This window comes from Cicer arietinum, chromosome 4 (genome assembly GCF_000331145.2).
Source record: "Cicer arietinum cultivar CDC Frontier isolate Library 1 chromosome 4, Cicar.CDCFrontier_v2.0, whole genome shotgun sequence".
Lineage (NCBI taxonomy): Eukaryota > Viridiplantae > Streptophyta > Magnoliopsida > Fabales > Fabaceae > Cicer > Cicer arietinum.
Genome location: NC_021163.2, coordinates 12,491,953 through 12,507,669, shown reverse-complemented (window position 1 = coordinate 12,507,669; position 15,717 = coordinate 12,491,953). Strand labels below are relative to the sequence as shown.

The 15,717-nt window shown below is 30.2% G+C and overlaps 2 protein-coding genes across 2 annotated transcripts; one reads left to right on the top strand and one right to left on the bottom strand.

Moving 5' to 3' along the window:
• The first annotated feature begins 3,177 nt into the window (after window positions 1–3,177).
• On the top strand, window positions 3,178–7,350 carry LOC101505432 (uncharacterized). Its single transcript, XM_004496534.4, has one exon. The coding sequence runs from the start codon at window positions 3,338–3,340 to the stop codon at window positions 7,226–7,228; it is 3,891 nt and encodes a 1,296-aa protein (XP_004496591.1). The 5' UTR covers window positions 3,178–3,337; the 3' UTR covers window positions 7,229–7,350.
• Window positions 7,351–13,593: 6,243 nt separating this feature from the next.
• Window positions 13,594–14,965, bottom strand: HSFB2A (heat stress transcription factor B-2a). The gene is made up of 2 exons (XM_004496533.4): window positions 14,578–14,965; window positions 13,594–14,490 (listed from the first exon to the last, which is right to left on the bottom strand). The coding sequence occupies exons 1-2, from the start codon at window positions 14,821–14,823 to the stop codon at window positions 13,933–13,935; spliced, it is 804 nt and encodes a 267-aa protein (XP_004496590.1). The 5' UTR covers window positions 14,824–14,965; the 3' UTR covers window positions 13,594–13,932.
• Window positions 14,966–15,717: the final 752 nt, after the last annotated feature.

Here is a 15,717-nt window from a genome sequence, read left to right as displayed (position 1 = left end):
ATACTTAATTCTAATAAAATAAGTATACAAACTCCAAGTAGAATTCAAATTTAAATAATTATTTTAAATAAATTTAACTAAAATAATATTTAAATAAAAATTAAAATAAATATTTAAATTATTTTAATATTTAAATTAATATTCCCATTAAAGTGCTACGATTAGTCTACGTTTTTCTCTATTTGTCGGCTTACGTAACGTTCATTTGACGTTATAGACAAAAAATAATATTTTTGGATATGGTATGATTGAATTCCAAACAAAAATTTTTCGGAAACTAAAACATAAAATTATATTTAATCGATAAAACATATATTTAAATATTTATTTCACGTTTTCATTATTTATTAAAATTAAAAATTGTTATATTTAGAGGGATCAAATTTAAACTTTATTCTTTATAATAAATACATATTTTATTAATATCGATTCAAACTCAGCATCATCGTATAAACACTCCACTAACCTTCTATTAAATGTTGCAGAGAACCCACACGATCGTTTGCTCAAAAATTTGGACAAAAACATCATACAAATAGTAGTGCACAAAGTGGCAAGAACATTGCTATATGGTGCAACATGTCAATTCGACGAATTGCACGAGCGCTCAATAATGCTTCACTATAAGCTTATCCATATGTGCAATGTTTTTGTGTTTTTTATTTTAAAATTAAAATAAAATAAATACCTTTTCTACTAAAATATAAAATTAAAATATGTTGAATTGTTAATCTTTGTTCTGAGATATGTTAAATATATTTTTGGTTGCTAGAAAATTGAACGAAGACTATCGTTAAGTCATAACTTAAATTATAAATGTTAATATTGTTATATTGAACATTTTATTTTGACCTCAAACTCATTATCTCATTATTGTATATGAATTTATTAATATTGTATTTCTTATTTTTTAATTTTTTAATGAATTGAGTACACAAGTTTTAAAACAATAATATTATATGTAGTTCCTTCACATATTTATTAACATTTTCATTTTCAATATTAGTTATTGTCATTTTTTATGGATTAGACATGCATAAGAAAGTTAAGTCAACACTTATTGCAAATTTTTGTTTTAAAAAACACTAAATAAGTGATTGAACCCTAATTAAAGATAAATCATTAATTCAATTTTATTTATTTCTTGATCAAACAGTAAATTATTTGAACTCATTTTTCTGAAAACTATACGATTAATACAAAAAAAAAAACATACTTATTGTAAAGACTATTTAAATTTAAATATTTATGAAAATTCAATCTAAATAAAAAATATCTGTAAGAACAAAAAATTGATTTAAGTTAAAATAAAAATATAATGCCATGCAAATATGGATAACTATTTTTTTTTTAATTGTGAATTTATAAGCATTACGATGCAAGCTAGGAAAGAGAGTGAAAAGTACGCTCATCAAAATACCAATTATTCGTGAGAATTAAATGAAAATATATTCATACACTTTAGCATTTTTGAAATGCCAAAATAGTGTTCACACTTTCCCCAAAAGATAGTTAGCATGATTTTAGCACATAAAGTTGTTTATAAGTTGACCTTATCATTTAAATTATGCAGTGGTGCTAATTAAAATTAGATATAACCAAGAAATGGTATTCTAGAAAGATAGTATTCTAGCTAAATCACTCAATTTTTTATATAGTATAAATAATATAATCCTCACTATGCATCTAGTTAATTATAAGAAATAAAATACTTATATCACAAATATTAAGAAAACATATATAACATAAGTTAACTAGTTAATGAAAAACATATATACTTAAAGGAAGATATAGAAAAAGTAAGGAAAAAAATTAAAGGAATTAAAATTGACTGTCGTGCCATGCAGAGGTGGAAAACAAACAAAAAGAGAGGTACCACACTTTTCTGCATTTGATGCCAAAGAAAAAGACGATTAAAGAAAGCTAACGGACCTTAATTTAAAGAAAAGTTCGAATCTTAATTAATCTGTGGACTAGTTTCTATAAGGAATGTAACCATAACCGTACAATGTGCTAATCCCATAAGCCTAATATTCTAGCTAGTCCTACTACTATTCTAAATTACTCTTAAATCATGAAGCCAAAGTGAGAATTTATCCCCAAAAAATAAAAATGAAACCAAAGTGAGGAGAGACAAGCTTCCACAAATCAGTGAAAAAGAGCTCGACCAAACCCCTGTTTTCTGAAAGAGATTAACCAGTTAATTTACGCACTTTTCAAAAATTAATAAATTATAAAAGTTATAACAATTTCATCATTTATTAAACGTATACACTTATATCGTATTTTTTATGAATACATATATAATATTTAATAATTAAAGTTGTATTAAAAAAATTGCAAATTATATTTATTTTTGAGATAAATTTCTTTTATTTAAGTGATGTTGGTTGTAAAACGGCTGAAGTATTTTATAACAACTTTAATTATTAATCATTACCAGTGGAGTTTGTCATAGAATGTGTATCAATTCAAAGAAGATGAATTGATTTCTCTGTGCAAAGAATTAGTTTTCAAAAAATATAAATAAACACTTGCTTTATGATATATATTTGAAGACGTGTTCATCATTATGATACTAGAGTTGGTTTGATAACTTTGTATGAACGGAAATCTTTTGTATTTTTATATTTTTATTATTAAATTTAGCGTATTGATAACAAGGTGATATATATATGAAGAATTTTTTTTTATTCAGCTGGCTATTGTAAGTTTTTTATTAAATAAAGAGTCAACAATAATTTTAAAAAAAAAAAGTAAACAAATAAGATAAAATATCACGAGTGTTTTTTTTTTACTAAAATAACTAGGTTAAATACAAGATAAAAAATAAATAAAAAATGCAACATAAAAAAAATTGATGTAAAAAGTTTTCTTCTTACATTTTAAATATCTCTCATTTAATTATAATACCTGTAATGAGTTATGATGTTCATTTTTTTTTTTTGGAATGAATTATAACTTAAATATAGATTAGTAGCTTTTGAATGAAAGGCAAAGAAGATATATATATATTTTTTTTAAATTTTATTTGAGAAGGGAAAAGTTTTTAATGAGATTATAAGTATTTGATTTTAGAAATAAAAAATAAAAATAAAAAATGTGTAGGGGATTGGGGTAATGCGTGTATGTGAAAGAGAGGTTTTATTTGCCGTTATGAATATTGAAATCACGTGCGATGCGTGCTTCTCTCTGACACGTCCTTCTTCTTTTACAACTATTGCACTGTGCTCTCTCTCTCTCTCTCTCTCTCAACAATGGCATTCGCGCTTCTTCTTCTACTACTACACCACTCCACTACCCTTCTTCATCAACTCTCTTCAATGGCATTCTTTACATGCTCCACTGTTCTCATCGCATTCCTGTAAACACACACTTTCATTCATTCTTCACTCTTTCTTTCTCTTCCATGGCTTTTCCTTTCAACATTCTACTACTCTCCTACCTTCTCATTTTCCACCTATCTTACGCCATTCAATCTATTAATCAACATAACCCAGAAAAGCTTTCTCTCCTTTCTTTCAAATCCTCTCTTCAAAACTCTCACTTTCTCTCTTCATGGCACCCTGCTACTCCACATTGTAACTGGCTTGGTGTTAAATGTCAACTCGGCCGAGTCACCTCGCTCTCTCTTCCTTCTTCTTACCTTCAAGGAAAACTCTCTTTCTCTCTTTCATCTCTCTCATCTCTCGTTCTTCTCAACCTTGAGGATAACCAACTTTCCGGTGAAATCCCCGGCGAACTTGGTGAGTTGTTTCAGCTGCAAATTCTAAGACTCGGTTCTAACTCGTTCGCCGGAAATATTCCACCGGCGTTGGGGCTTTTAACGAAGCTACGTACACTCGACCTATCCGGTAATGCACTTGCCGGTGAAATACCGGAGAGTATCGGAAACTTGACTAGGCTTCAATTTCTTGACCTTAGCAACAATTTTTTATCAGGTTCTCTTCCGTTAACTCTTTTCACCGGAACGCACTCTTTGATTTCTATTGATATTTCGAACAACTCGTTTTCCGGCGAAATTCCGGCGGAAATCCGAAACTGGAAGAATCTGACTGCACTTTACGTTGGGATAAACAAGTTGTCTGGTACATTCCCTAAGGAAATTGGAGAGCTTTCGAAGCTTGAAGTTTTGTATTCACCTTCTTGTTTGATTGAAGGTCCATTACCTGAAGAAATGGAAAAGCTTGATTCGTTGACCAAACTTGACCTTTCTTATAATCCTTTGAGGTGTTCAATCCCAAAGTTTATTGGGAAGTTGAAGAATTTGAAAATTTTGAACCTTGTTTTTTCTGAGCTTAATGGGTCAGTACCAGCTGAGCTTGGAAATTGTTCAAATTTAACTTCTGTGATGATTTCTTTCAATTCACTTTCTGGGTCACTACCTCAAGAGCTTTCTCAGCTTCCTATAAAAACTTTCTCAGCTGAGAAGAATCTTCTTCATGGTCCTTTGCCTTCTTGGCTTGGAAAATGGACTAATGTTGATTCTCTTTTGCTTTCGGCGAACCGTTTTTCGGGTGTGATTCCACCTGAGCTTGGGAATTGCTCTGTGATGGAGCATCTCAGTTTGAGTAGTAACTTGTTGACAGGTACCATACCCAAGGAGCTTTGTAATGCTGCTTCACTTTTGGAGATCGATCTTGATGATAATTTCCTTAGTGGTACAATTGAGAAAGCATTTGTGAATTGTAAGAACCTTACACAGTTGGTTTTGATGAACAATCAGATTGTTGGTTCTATACCACAATACCTTTCTGAGCTTCCTTTGATGGTGTTGGACTTGGATTCCAACAATTTTAGTGGAAAAATACCTTCTAGTTTGTGGAATTTATCAACACTGATGGAATTCTCTGCTGCCAATAACAACTTGGAAGGTTCTCTTCCTATGGAGATTGGGAATGCAGTTATTCTACAAAGACTTGTTCTTAGCAATAATCGTCTTACGGGTACTATTCCTAAGAAAATTGGAAGTCTTGCAAGTCTTTCGGTTTTTAATTTGAATGGAAATATGCTTGAAGGGAACATTCCAATTGAGCTTGGTGACTGCATTTCGCTCACTACATTAGACCTTGGAAACAATCAACTCAATGGCTCTATTCCTTACAAATTGGTGGAACTAAGCCAATTACAGTGCCTTGTTCTTTCTCACAATAATCTCTCTGGGTCTATTCCTGCTAAGGAATCTTTGTATTTTCGACAACTTACTGTCCCTGATTTGAGCTTTGTTCAACACCTTGGTGTGTTTGATCTATCTCATAATAGATTGTCTGGCACCATACCTGATGAACTTGGGAGCTGTGTAGTAGTTGTGGACCTATTGCTTAGCAACAACATGCTTTCTGGGAGCATTCCTAGATCGCTCTCGCGCTTGACAAATTTAACAACTTTGGATTTGTCGGGAAACTTGTTGTCTGGTTCTATTCCACCCGAGCTTGGAGATGCTGTCACACTCCAAGGTTTATACTTGGGACATAATCAACTCTCTGGTACCATTCCTGAAAGTTTCGGAAAATTGAATGGTTTGGTGAAGCTGAATTTGACAGGAAACATGTTGTCTGGTCCAATTCCTGTTAGTTTTGGGAATATGAAGGAATTGACTCACTTGGATTTGAGCTTTAATGAGCTCAATGGCGAGCTTCCGTCGATTCTTTCTGGTGTTCAAAGCCTTGTCGGTCTTTATGTGCAGAACAACAGGCTTTCGGGCCATGTCGGAGAGCTTTTCTTAAACTCCATGACATGGAGGATTGAGACAATGAATTTAAGTTGCAATTGCTTCGATGGAAACTTGCCTTGGTCTTTAAGAAATCTTTCCTACTTGACAATTTTGGATCTTCATCAAAACTTGTTGACCGGAGAAATTCCTTTGGACCTTGGGAATCTAATGCAACTTGAGTATTTTGATGTTTCAGGTAATCAATTATCTGGAAAGATTCCAGAGAAGTTATGCAGCATAGTTAATTTGAATTACGTAGATTTCTCTCAAAACAGATTGGAAGGGCCTATTCCCACAAGTGGCATTTGCCAAAACCTATCTAGAGTTAGATTTTTGGGAAACAAAAACCTTTGTGGCCAAATGTTGGGTACAAATTGTCAAGTCAAAAGCATTGGTAGATATGCATTGTTTAATGCATGGAGACTTGGTGGAATTGCCATCACAGTAATATTTATAACCTTGATCATTGCTTTTGTTCTGCATAGATGGATTGGCAGGAAGCAGAATGATCCCGAGGAACTCGAGGATCGTAAACTCAACAGTTATGTGGATCAGAATCTCTATTTCTTGAGCAGTAGCAGATCAAAGGAACCTTTGAGTATTAATGTAGCGATGTTTGAGCAGCCTCTTCTGAAATTAACTTTGGTCGATATCCTCGAAGCTACTGACAATTTCAGCAAGACAAACATAATTGGAGATGGAGGTTTCGGAACTGTGTATAAGGCTACTCTACCGAATGGAAGAACAGTTGCTGTGAAGAAGCTCAGCGAAGCTAAAACGCAGGGTCATCGCGAGTTCATGGCTGAAATGGAAACATTGGGAAAGGTAAAGCATCAAAATCTAGTTGCATTGCTTGGTTATTGCTCAATGGGTGAAGAGAAACTCCTTGTCTATGAATACATGGTAAATGGAAGTTTAGACCTTTGGTTGAGAAATAGGACAGGTGGACTCGAAATCCTCAATTGGAACAAACGTTACCAAATCGCGACAGGTGCTGCTAAAGGATTAGCTTTCCTGCATCATGGTTTCATACCTCACATCATTCATAGAGATGTCAAAGCTAGCAACATTTTACTAAATGAAGATTTTGAGCCAAAAGTTGCTGACTTTGGACTTGCAAGACTTATCAGTGCATGTGAAACTCATGTCACAACGGATATTGCTGGAACATTTGGTTACATTCCACCTGAGTATGGACAGAGTGGAAGGTCAACAACGAGAGGCGATGTCTATAGTTTCGGCGTCATTTTACTTGAATTGGTGACAGGAAAAGAGCCAACAGGACCTGATTTTAAAGAGATTGAAGGCGGTAACTTGGTTGGATGGGTTGGTCAGAAGATCAAGAAGGGGCAGGCTGCTGATGTTCTTGATCCAACTGTTCTCGACGCTGATTCGAAGCAGACGATGCTTCAAATGCTGCAGATTGCTTGTGTGTGCCTCTCTGATAATCCTGCAAACAGACCTACTATGTTTCAAGTTCACAAATTCTTGAAGGGAATGAAAGGAGATCAGTAATTAATTAGTTTTAACTTTTAAGTTATTGTAGTTGATGTAGTATTTATAGTTACTTAACTGCAAACTTTTTTCTAACAAAAGCCTTGAGTTGAATAATCTAATTTAGACTATGCTTATCAGAAGTTCTTGTTTGCAAAATAATTCATGTAGATGTGTATTGAGCTCATGCATAATCAGTAACATATGTTGTTTACTCATCTTAATGAAGAAGGTAGGGAAATATAATGATGTGAGCCTGGTAATAACTACATAGAAAAATAGAATATTGAAATTATCAAAGTGATGAAGTTGTGTGCATTTGATGAAGAAATGTAATCAAATATTCTTTTTACATGATCTATTTTCACTATTCCAAATACGATTTTCTTGATGGTTTAATCTAAACAATATCCTTTCTTTTGTAAATTTAAGTTTAAATGATGTTTTGGTAAAATAAAATAAAAAAGTCAGTTTAAATGATGCTAAAATTCAATTCAATTCGACCAAAAAAAAAAAAATAGATACCAAAATATATCTAGTAAACTATTTCAATAAATTTTTTGGTCAAACGTGGATGAATAAAGCAAAAAGACCAGACCACAAAAATAATATATGTTTTTAAAATGATCATTGCCAAAGTGGCTCAAGCTAGACTAGGACTGGACTAACTTGAAACTTAAGTAAGAGTTTTAGGTCCACTAACAAAAGAAAAAACATTAACTTTTTATTTTAATAAAACAAAAAATGTCCTGCATTTAACAAAAAGACCATATTACTTAAAAGCAAATGTTAACAAGTGCTTCAACCGCGGCAACGCTTATTAGTGATTTAAATATAGAAATATAATATTAAATTTGTAATGAAATTTATATATTTAAACTTTTTATTTTTTTTCATTGCGTATCTTTTATTTTTAAAACCTATTAACAAGACCCTTATCTAAAATACATATATAAATCTTCTCCGTTATAGTTAGCCATACCCTATAGGCTACATGTATTGACCCAGGATGGGGTGGGTAGGGTATGTTATGCTTCATATTGTGAGTTTAAAGAGAAATGACTGGGCACACCCCCTCTTTTACCTCCCACCCTCCAACCATAAGAAAAAGATTATATTATCCCTTGTTTCATCTATAAAATCTTTTAAAAAAATACATTTTGTTTTTCATCAATTTCTTCGAAACTCTGAAATATTCGAACCTCCCACCCTACCAAAACTTCAAAACTTTAAAACATCCGAAGTGAAAAAGTAAGGCAGTTTTCGAAACTTTCGTTGAGTATGAAAGTTTCGAAACATAGTTTTTCCAGAAAATATCAAACTTTCGAAACTTTCGTTAAACTTGAAAGTTTCGAGCAATACGAAAGTTTCGAAATATGAACTTTCGAAAGTTTCGAGCAATGTGAAAGTTTCAAAAAGTAAAATCTTCGAACATTCTGAAAGTTACGAAAAAACAGGTTTCGAAACTTTGAGATGCATGCAAAGTTTCGAAACTTTTCGAAAGTTTCATATCCATTGAAACTTCCGAAATGATTTTTTGGTTTTTTTTAAATATTTTTTCATTTGTTTTTAATATTGATATATTGCAGTGCCTAGAATGAGATGTGCATTTGGCCAAATTATTCGCAACTTGATAGGTGACAGATGTGATAGGTGTAGAGAGAATTCCACCAACAACATCAAACAGACGACGCAATATTAATGAAGCAAATCGTCCAATTAGACAGCGTCGTCGAAGACAAGAGGAGGTCCAGGATGATGATGTTGAGTCTACTAAGCATGCACATATGAAGCAGGTTGCTGATGATATTCATGATGCTTCTGCACATGCTCATGATGCTGATGAGTCTGATGATGATGCTGATATTGATCATCAGGATCAGCAGACCGGATTTCCTGGAGGACCGACGGTGACACGTGTGTTGACACAATATGATCATCACGTGGCTCGGAGGCTATGGGAAGGAGAGATATATGTTAATTTATTTTTAATTATATTTAATTATTTTTTATTTATGTTTAAGTTTAAGTTTATTTAATTAATTGTATATATATATATATATATTTAATTATATTTATGTTTAAGTTTATTTATTTAATTGTATATTTATATATATGTTTAATTATATTTATGATTAAGTTTAAGTTTATTTAATTAATTGTATATTAATGTAAATGTTTAATTATATCTATTTTTAAGTTTATTTAATTAATTGTATATTTATATATATGTTTAATTATATTTATTTTTAAGTTTATTTAATTAATTGTATATATATTTATGTTTAATTATATTTATTTTTAAGTTTATTTAATTAATTGTATATTTATATATATATATATATGTTTAATTATATTTATGTTTAAGTTTATTTAATTAATTGTATATTTATATATATGTTTAATTATATTCATGTTTAAGTTTATTTATTTAATTGTATATTAATATAAATGTTTAATTATATTTATATTTAAGTTTATTTAATTAATTGTATATTAATATAAATGTTTAATTATATTTATGTTTAAGTTTATTTAATTAATTGTATATTTATATATATGTTTAATTATATATAAATATCGTGTTTCTTAGCCCTGAATATCCTTTGACTTACAATATCGTGTTTCTTCATGTACGCTTTCATTGCTTCTAACTCTTCTAAAAAGTCATAATCTGATAAAGATTCTTCATCATCCAATTCATTCTCAAGGCTTAACTTTCTCCTAAAAACATGAATGATATCTAAAGGGATAACATTATCAGATATCTGCAACTTTGCCAACTCACAAGCACATGGTAATCCATGAGTTGTTCTGATTGAGCAACCACATATTGTTTTGTCAGTACCTACAATCTTCACTCTCTGCAACTGTTTGTCAATTTTTTAAAAACATTTTTTTGATACACAATGATGTAGACTTTGAAATAATTATGAATTATACATGTGTTCAACATCCTTGATAGTTTTCTGAAAAGAAGATTGAATGATACATATTTGATTCTTCAACATCATATTCACAGCATCCCAACTTTTACACAAATCACCAAAACTAGTTTGCAGCATGTTTTCAATCTCCAATGAGTAGACTCAACTCTACAAATAAATTAAATAATACAAATTAAAATAAAAAAACATAAACTAGCAAATCATATTTTCTAAAACAAAACAAATCAAATTTAAAAATACATGTTAGATGTTGTGTTCCCCAAATGCATCACTCTGTTGGTCCAAACATTGACAAACCTTTCTTTGTAAGGTGTTAACCACGAATCTTTTACATAATCAACAAAAAGAATAATATCGGCACACACTAGCTCAAAATATTGCAAGTGATGATCATACTCCTCCACACTAGTCGAACGTTCTGTAAACTTACGTTTCGGAACTTTCACCTTCATCAAAACTTCCGAATATTTGTGTTTCGAAAGTTTCGAATTTAACGAAACTTTCGAATGTTTCTGGAAACTAAAGCTTCGAAACTTTCATCTTCAACCAAAGTTTCTAAAGTTTTTTTTTTTTTTGGGAAAAATTTTATTTCGAAGGTATAATTTTTTAACAAAAGGTCCGAAAATATTCATTTAAACTCACTTCAGATTATTTCGAAAGTTTGAAACTTTCGAATAGTAAATTTTTTTGGGATAACTTTCGAAAGTGGAGGTGAGAAAAGAGTGTGGTAAATTTTTTGAGGAATTTAATATAAAATATAAAAGGATAGATTGGTCAATAAAAAAATTTAAGGAGTGTGAAGTAAAATGGTGAGGGTGCACGGTACATTCCTCGAGTTTCAAACATATGAAAGCCTATAAGGGTGTTAATTAAGAAATAATCTAGCTTTAATTTTTGAAAATTGACATGTGTTATTAAAAAAATGTGTCACTAATGGTTCACGACACAGTTAACATAATTTTATTCTTTGTTTAACTTTTACTTTATTTGGTCATGCACACCTTTAATTGATTCAACTAATTTTTTGACAATGTAAGAAAACTAACTTGTGATGTATTTTTAAATTCTGTTAATTTTTCTTGTTTTCTTTTCGAAATCAATTGAGACTCCATGATTTGGAGACTTAGCGTTAGGACGAATATAACACTCGTTGAACTTTTAATTTATTTATTAAAAGAAAAAAAAGACTTGTTTAACTCAAGTTAGAGTGAAAAGTCTCTTAGGTGATTTGTATGAATAGTCTTTCGACTCCTACCCAAGAAAATATTAGATCAAACATTATATTTTTATAAGCTTGGATGAAGACATGTTTAAACAACTACTACTATGAATTTTAGTATTAAAAAAAATTACTACTACTAAATTTTCTAAAACAATTTTTATAACCACTTAATTTTCATTCACTAATTCAACACTTTATTTTATATTTTCCTATCTATTTCTATCACATCGTCAATTCTATTTTTATCTCTTTCAAGTTATTTTTGAAGACGTTTGAATGTTCATAAAATATTTTCCATTTGAAAACTAGTCAAAATCTTTTAAATTTAATGATGTCACATATATTTGAGTAAAATCAAATAATATAATAAAACTTTTATCATTATTATATTAATTTACTATAGCTACACATTAAGATTACATACTATTACTTGTTTTAAGATTTAAATGCATCAACTAATGAAAATTATATTAATTTATTCGAAAATAAATCTATGGTTGTTTTATTTTTTTTTATTTTTATAAAAGGGTAAATTTAACACTGTTTTTGCCACGGCCAGAATTTTAAATGAATTTAAAATCAAGTCAGATTGTTTTAGGAAATAAACAGATTATATCTAGACCGTAAGTTTAAAAACTTAAAATACCTTTAGAAAATAAATTATAATATTAATTTAGTTTATATATATTGTCAGTGTAAAGAATTTTTATTCTATCAATTTATCACAATCGTTAAAATATTAGAAATAATTAATTTTTATTATAACTATCTCTAAATTTATAATGTACTAATATAATAAAAGAAATTATATTAAAAGTGTATAAACTTAAACTTTTTATAATATTATACTAATAGCTAATAAAATTTTATATCACCAATTATTCATTGAAATTTATTTTGAACCTATAGTCTATACCAGGCCCAACTAATCCTTGCCCAGTTTGATTTAAAAAAGTACAAGGCCCAACTACGATTCAACGGATTTTAATAAAATGCTGGTGTAGACATTTAATTTTTTACACTTAATTAACATGTTTCTCATTACATCAAGAATATATTACATTACTGTATGGGTATTTATGAAATATTTTTTTGATAAATTACTTAATATACACTATGAATGAACTACACTAAATAGTTTTTTAATTAGAAAATTATAGAAAATAATTGTCAATGTTTTTTTCCCCAACTATTGAGTAATATTTTGTAAACGTCAAAAGAAAGTTTTTAAAATCGAAAATTTAAGTAAATTCATCTTGACTATGTAAAGTTAACTTGTAAATTCGAGGTATACAATTTTACTTCATATTAAAATAATATTTATATGATTTATATAACACAATAAATATATAAATATTTCAAAATTTCAACTCAACTATACGAAGAAAAAAAACTAACATAAATATATTAAAACTAATAAAAAAAACCAAATGTGAAAACTAAGATAAAAAATACAATACTTTGTAAAAAGACATACAATACTTTGTAAAAAGACTACGTATAAATTTACATGTATTTATTCAAAGTTATCTAATTTATTAAGTTAATTAAAAAATAACAAAAATTTATCAATTTATTCAAATTTACTAATTTCACTTTTGAGTTCAAAAGAATAAACTATATTTTATTTTCGAGTTTATCAAAATTTAAGTTTACCTCCAAATCAACTAAAATAAAATCGTACTATTTCACAAGTTAACTTACAATTTTAACCATGTTACGTAATAAGTTGTTCCATCATCTTGAATCTTTTATAGTATTCCAAGTTTGTATTGCTCATTTGGTTACTAATGGAATGTCTTGAATGTAAGACAGATTTTCTAGTTGTCTCTTATTATTTGACCCTTCCCAATACTCAATGCCGCCGGTTACGCCCCTAACCATTGTCGAACCGTTCTTCCATCAATCCACTGTGAGTAATTCATTTTTTACACAAGATTTATGTTGGATCCAAACGAATTTTAACATACAAATTTAGATACTCATTTTTAAATGGTTTCATAAACTTAGACTGTATATTGACAGTACTTAACATAGGATTATCGATAACCTAAAGATTATTGAAATTGAACTAATTAACTACCTTACATCAAGTATGGCCAAAAGCAATTCTTAGTTAATTTTTTCTTTAGCTGGCAAACGAACAAAACACAAGTCATGTTTTTAACACTAACGTCAAAGGGTCAGTAGAAAGAATGAAAAATAAACACCAAACATCAAGGGAAAATGAATCAAGCCCAATACAGTAGTGTAAGTAAATATAATAAAAAACAAATAAAAAATACGAGAAATGAAAAACGATGAAAAAATATCGTTTTCTTGTGAGAAGTTTCTCCGAAAACTGTCCCATACGGTTAACGACGCACATGAAACCCCTGAAACGTGCGTCTCCGTTCTTAACGACTGAGATAGTCTACGCCGCCCCTAACTTAGCCTAACATGTTCCCTAATCATACAACGCTAAGTGTCAATTACAGACGCTCTGATTGGATCTATAACATTTATTTAGCCACAGCGATTTACTCTTTTCACCGTTTCGTGAATCGTACGGTTTTTTATTTCACGTCCGCATGAACCGGTTGATGAAGGCTCAACACTGTATCATCATCAAAACACCGTCCTTCTCCTCTCGCTCGCTTCGTACCAATCGCCACCCCAAACAGCTTCGGATTTCTATCTTCCGCCGCTGCATCTTCACCGTTGCACCGCTTCGCCGGCAGCAAATTAAGCGTCTTCGTCGCCGTGGAACAGCACTCTTTTCTTTCTTCCGATTGGAATTTTCCATAACTCGACATAAGATTTAATATTTTGTTGCAAAGCGATTTCATTGCATCTAGTTCCTTCTTCAATTGCATGTTCTCCTTTCTCAGCCTCTCGTTCTCGTCCAAAAGATCCGCTGGCGCAATCGACGGCGACGAGTTCGATGAAATCACCTGCTCCTCCCCTGAGTTCGACGGCGATACGATCTTCTTCATCGTCGAAATCGCAGTCAACGGCAACGGAGATGCTGAAACAATTTTCCGTCGCTGAATATCACAGAGAAGCCGTTTCTCGCCTCTTTTAAAACAATCGTTATAAAATTCCCACCGATCAGGTACAACTTTTTTAAATCCCTAAAAAACACCAAAACTAATTAAACAAAAATCAAAAATAGAAAGAAAAAAAATGAAAATAACTACGATGATGAAGAAATAGATTACATAAGTGTTGAGTTGGCGAACGAAGCTCGAGAAATTGTTGTGCTTGAAATATTTTGGAAGCAAATCCTTAGCAAAAACGGTAGGGTTCCAGACGATGAAGGTTGTTCCGGTATCGTTCCAGGAAATAACGTCGTCTATGGTACGGTCGTCGACGAGGTCGTAGGTCTTGATGAGAAACGGCGTTGGAGAGGATCTCTGAGAGTCGGCGGTGGAGGAATCGGCGTTGTGTTCGGCCGAGGGGGCCATGGCAACAAGAAATTGTATTATGGTGTGATAGTTCTAGAAGGTTCGGGAGGAAGTAGAAAAGGAATGAAACGAAAAAAAGAAGATATATTAATGGAATGGAAAAGAAGAAGAAAGTAGTATTACGTCTTTTTTCTCGCGAAACTTCCTTCCTATGTGGGGACACTGTTAAGTGTTAACATTTGATAAGTAACAAACTTCTACACTTCTATTGCTTTTATATTGAAAATAAAACCGGGATTCGTGTAACTGAATTAATACACATCAAATTTCGAATAGTATCTAGCCGATATGGAACATTCCCGACAAAATAATAGTACGGTTGTATTATAAAAGATAATATAATAATATTGTATATTTTAATTAATAATTTTTATTCATTTATTTACGTGATTATCATTATTTTCTTTAATTTTGTTTTTAATAATTAAATAGGTTATTTAAATTGAAATTAAAATTTCAATTATAATCATCATAAAAATATAATTTAAAGTACATATAATTAATAATTTAAAATTTTAATAGTATTAAATCTAAAATATAATTAATTTTATTCATAGATTAATATGTTAATTAATTATTAATTATTAATTTGATAATATTAAAATATATTTACTTTTAAATATATCATTGAAATTCTCTATTATTTTAGAATAGTGAGGTATATATGGGTATACACATTTGACATTTATCATTAGTTGTGGTTGATAGTAGTCACTTGTTGGAGGTGGAGTTCCTGTCTCGTCTTCCATCACCATTAATACCATTAATTTATTAATAAATAATTTTAAATTCTTTTAAATAATAAATAAAATTATATTTATATATTAAATATTCTATGGAGATGTAAATAGCTGTATACCAAAAATTACTCATTGTTTATATTTAAAAAATGCA

What these genes read in the sequence shown, in the direction of transcription:
- LOC101505432 (XM_004496534.4), top strand. Translation starts at nt 3,338, where the DNA reads ATGCTCCACTGTTCTCATCGCATTCCTGTAAACACACACTTTCATTCA.
- HSFB2A (XM_004496533.4), bottom strand. Translation starts at nt 14,823, where the DNA reads ATGGCCCCCTCGGCCGAACACAACGCCGATTCCTCCACCGCCGACTCT. An exon ending in TTCGCCAACTCAACACTTAT is followed by an intron (nt 14,491 to 14,577) that starts GTAATCTATTTC and finishes GGTGTTTTTTAG; the next exon opens with GGATTTAAAAAAGTTGTACC.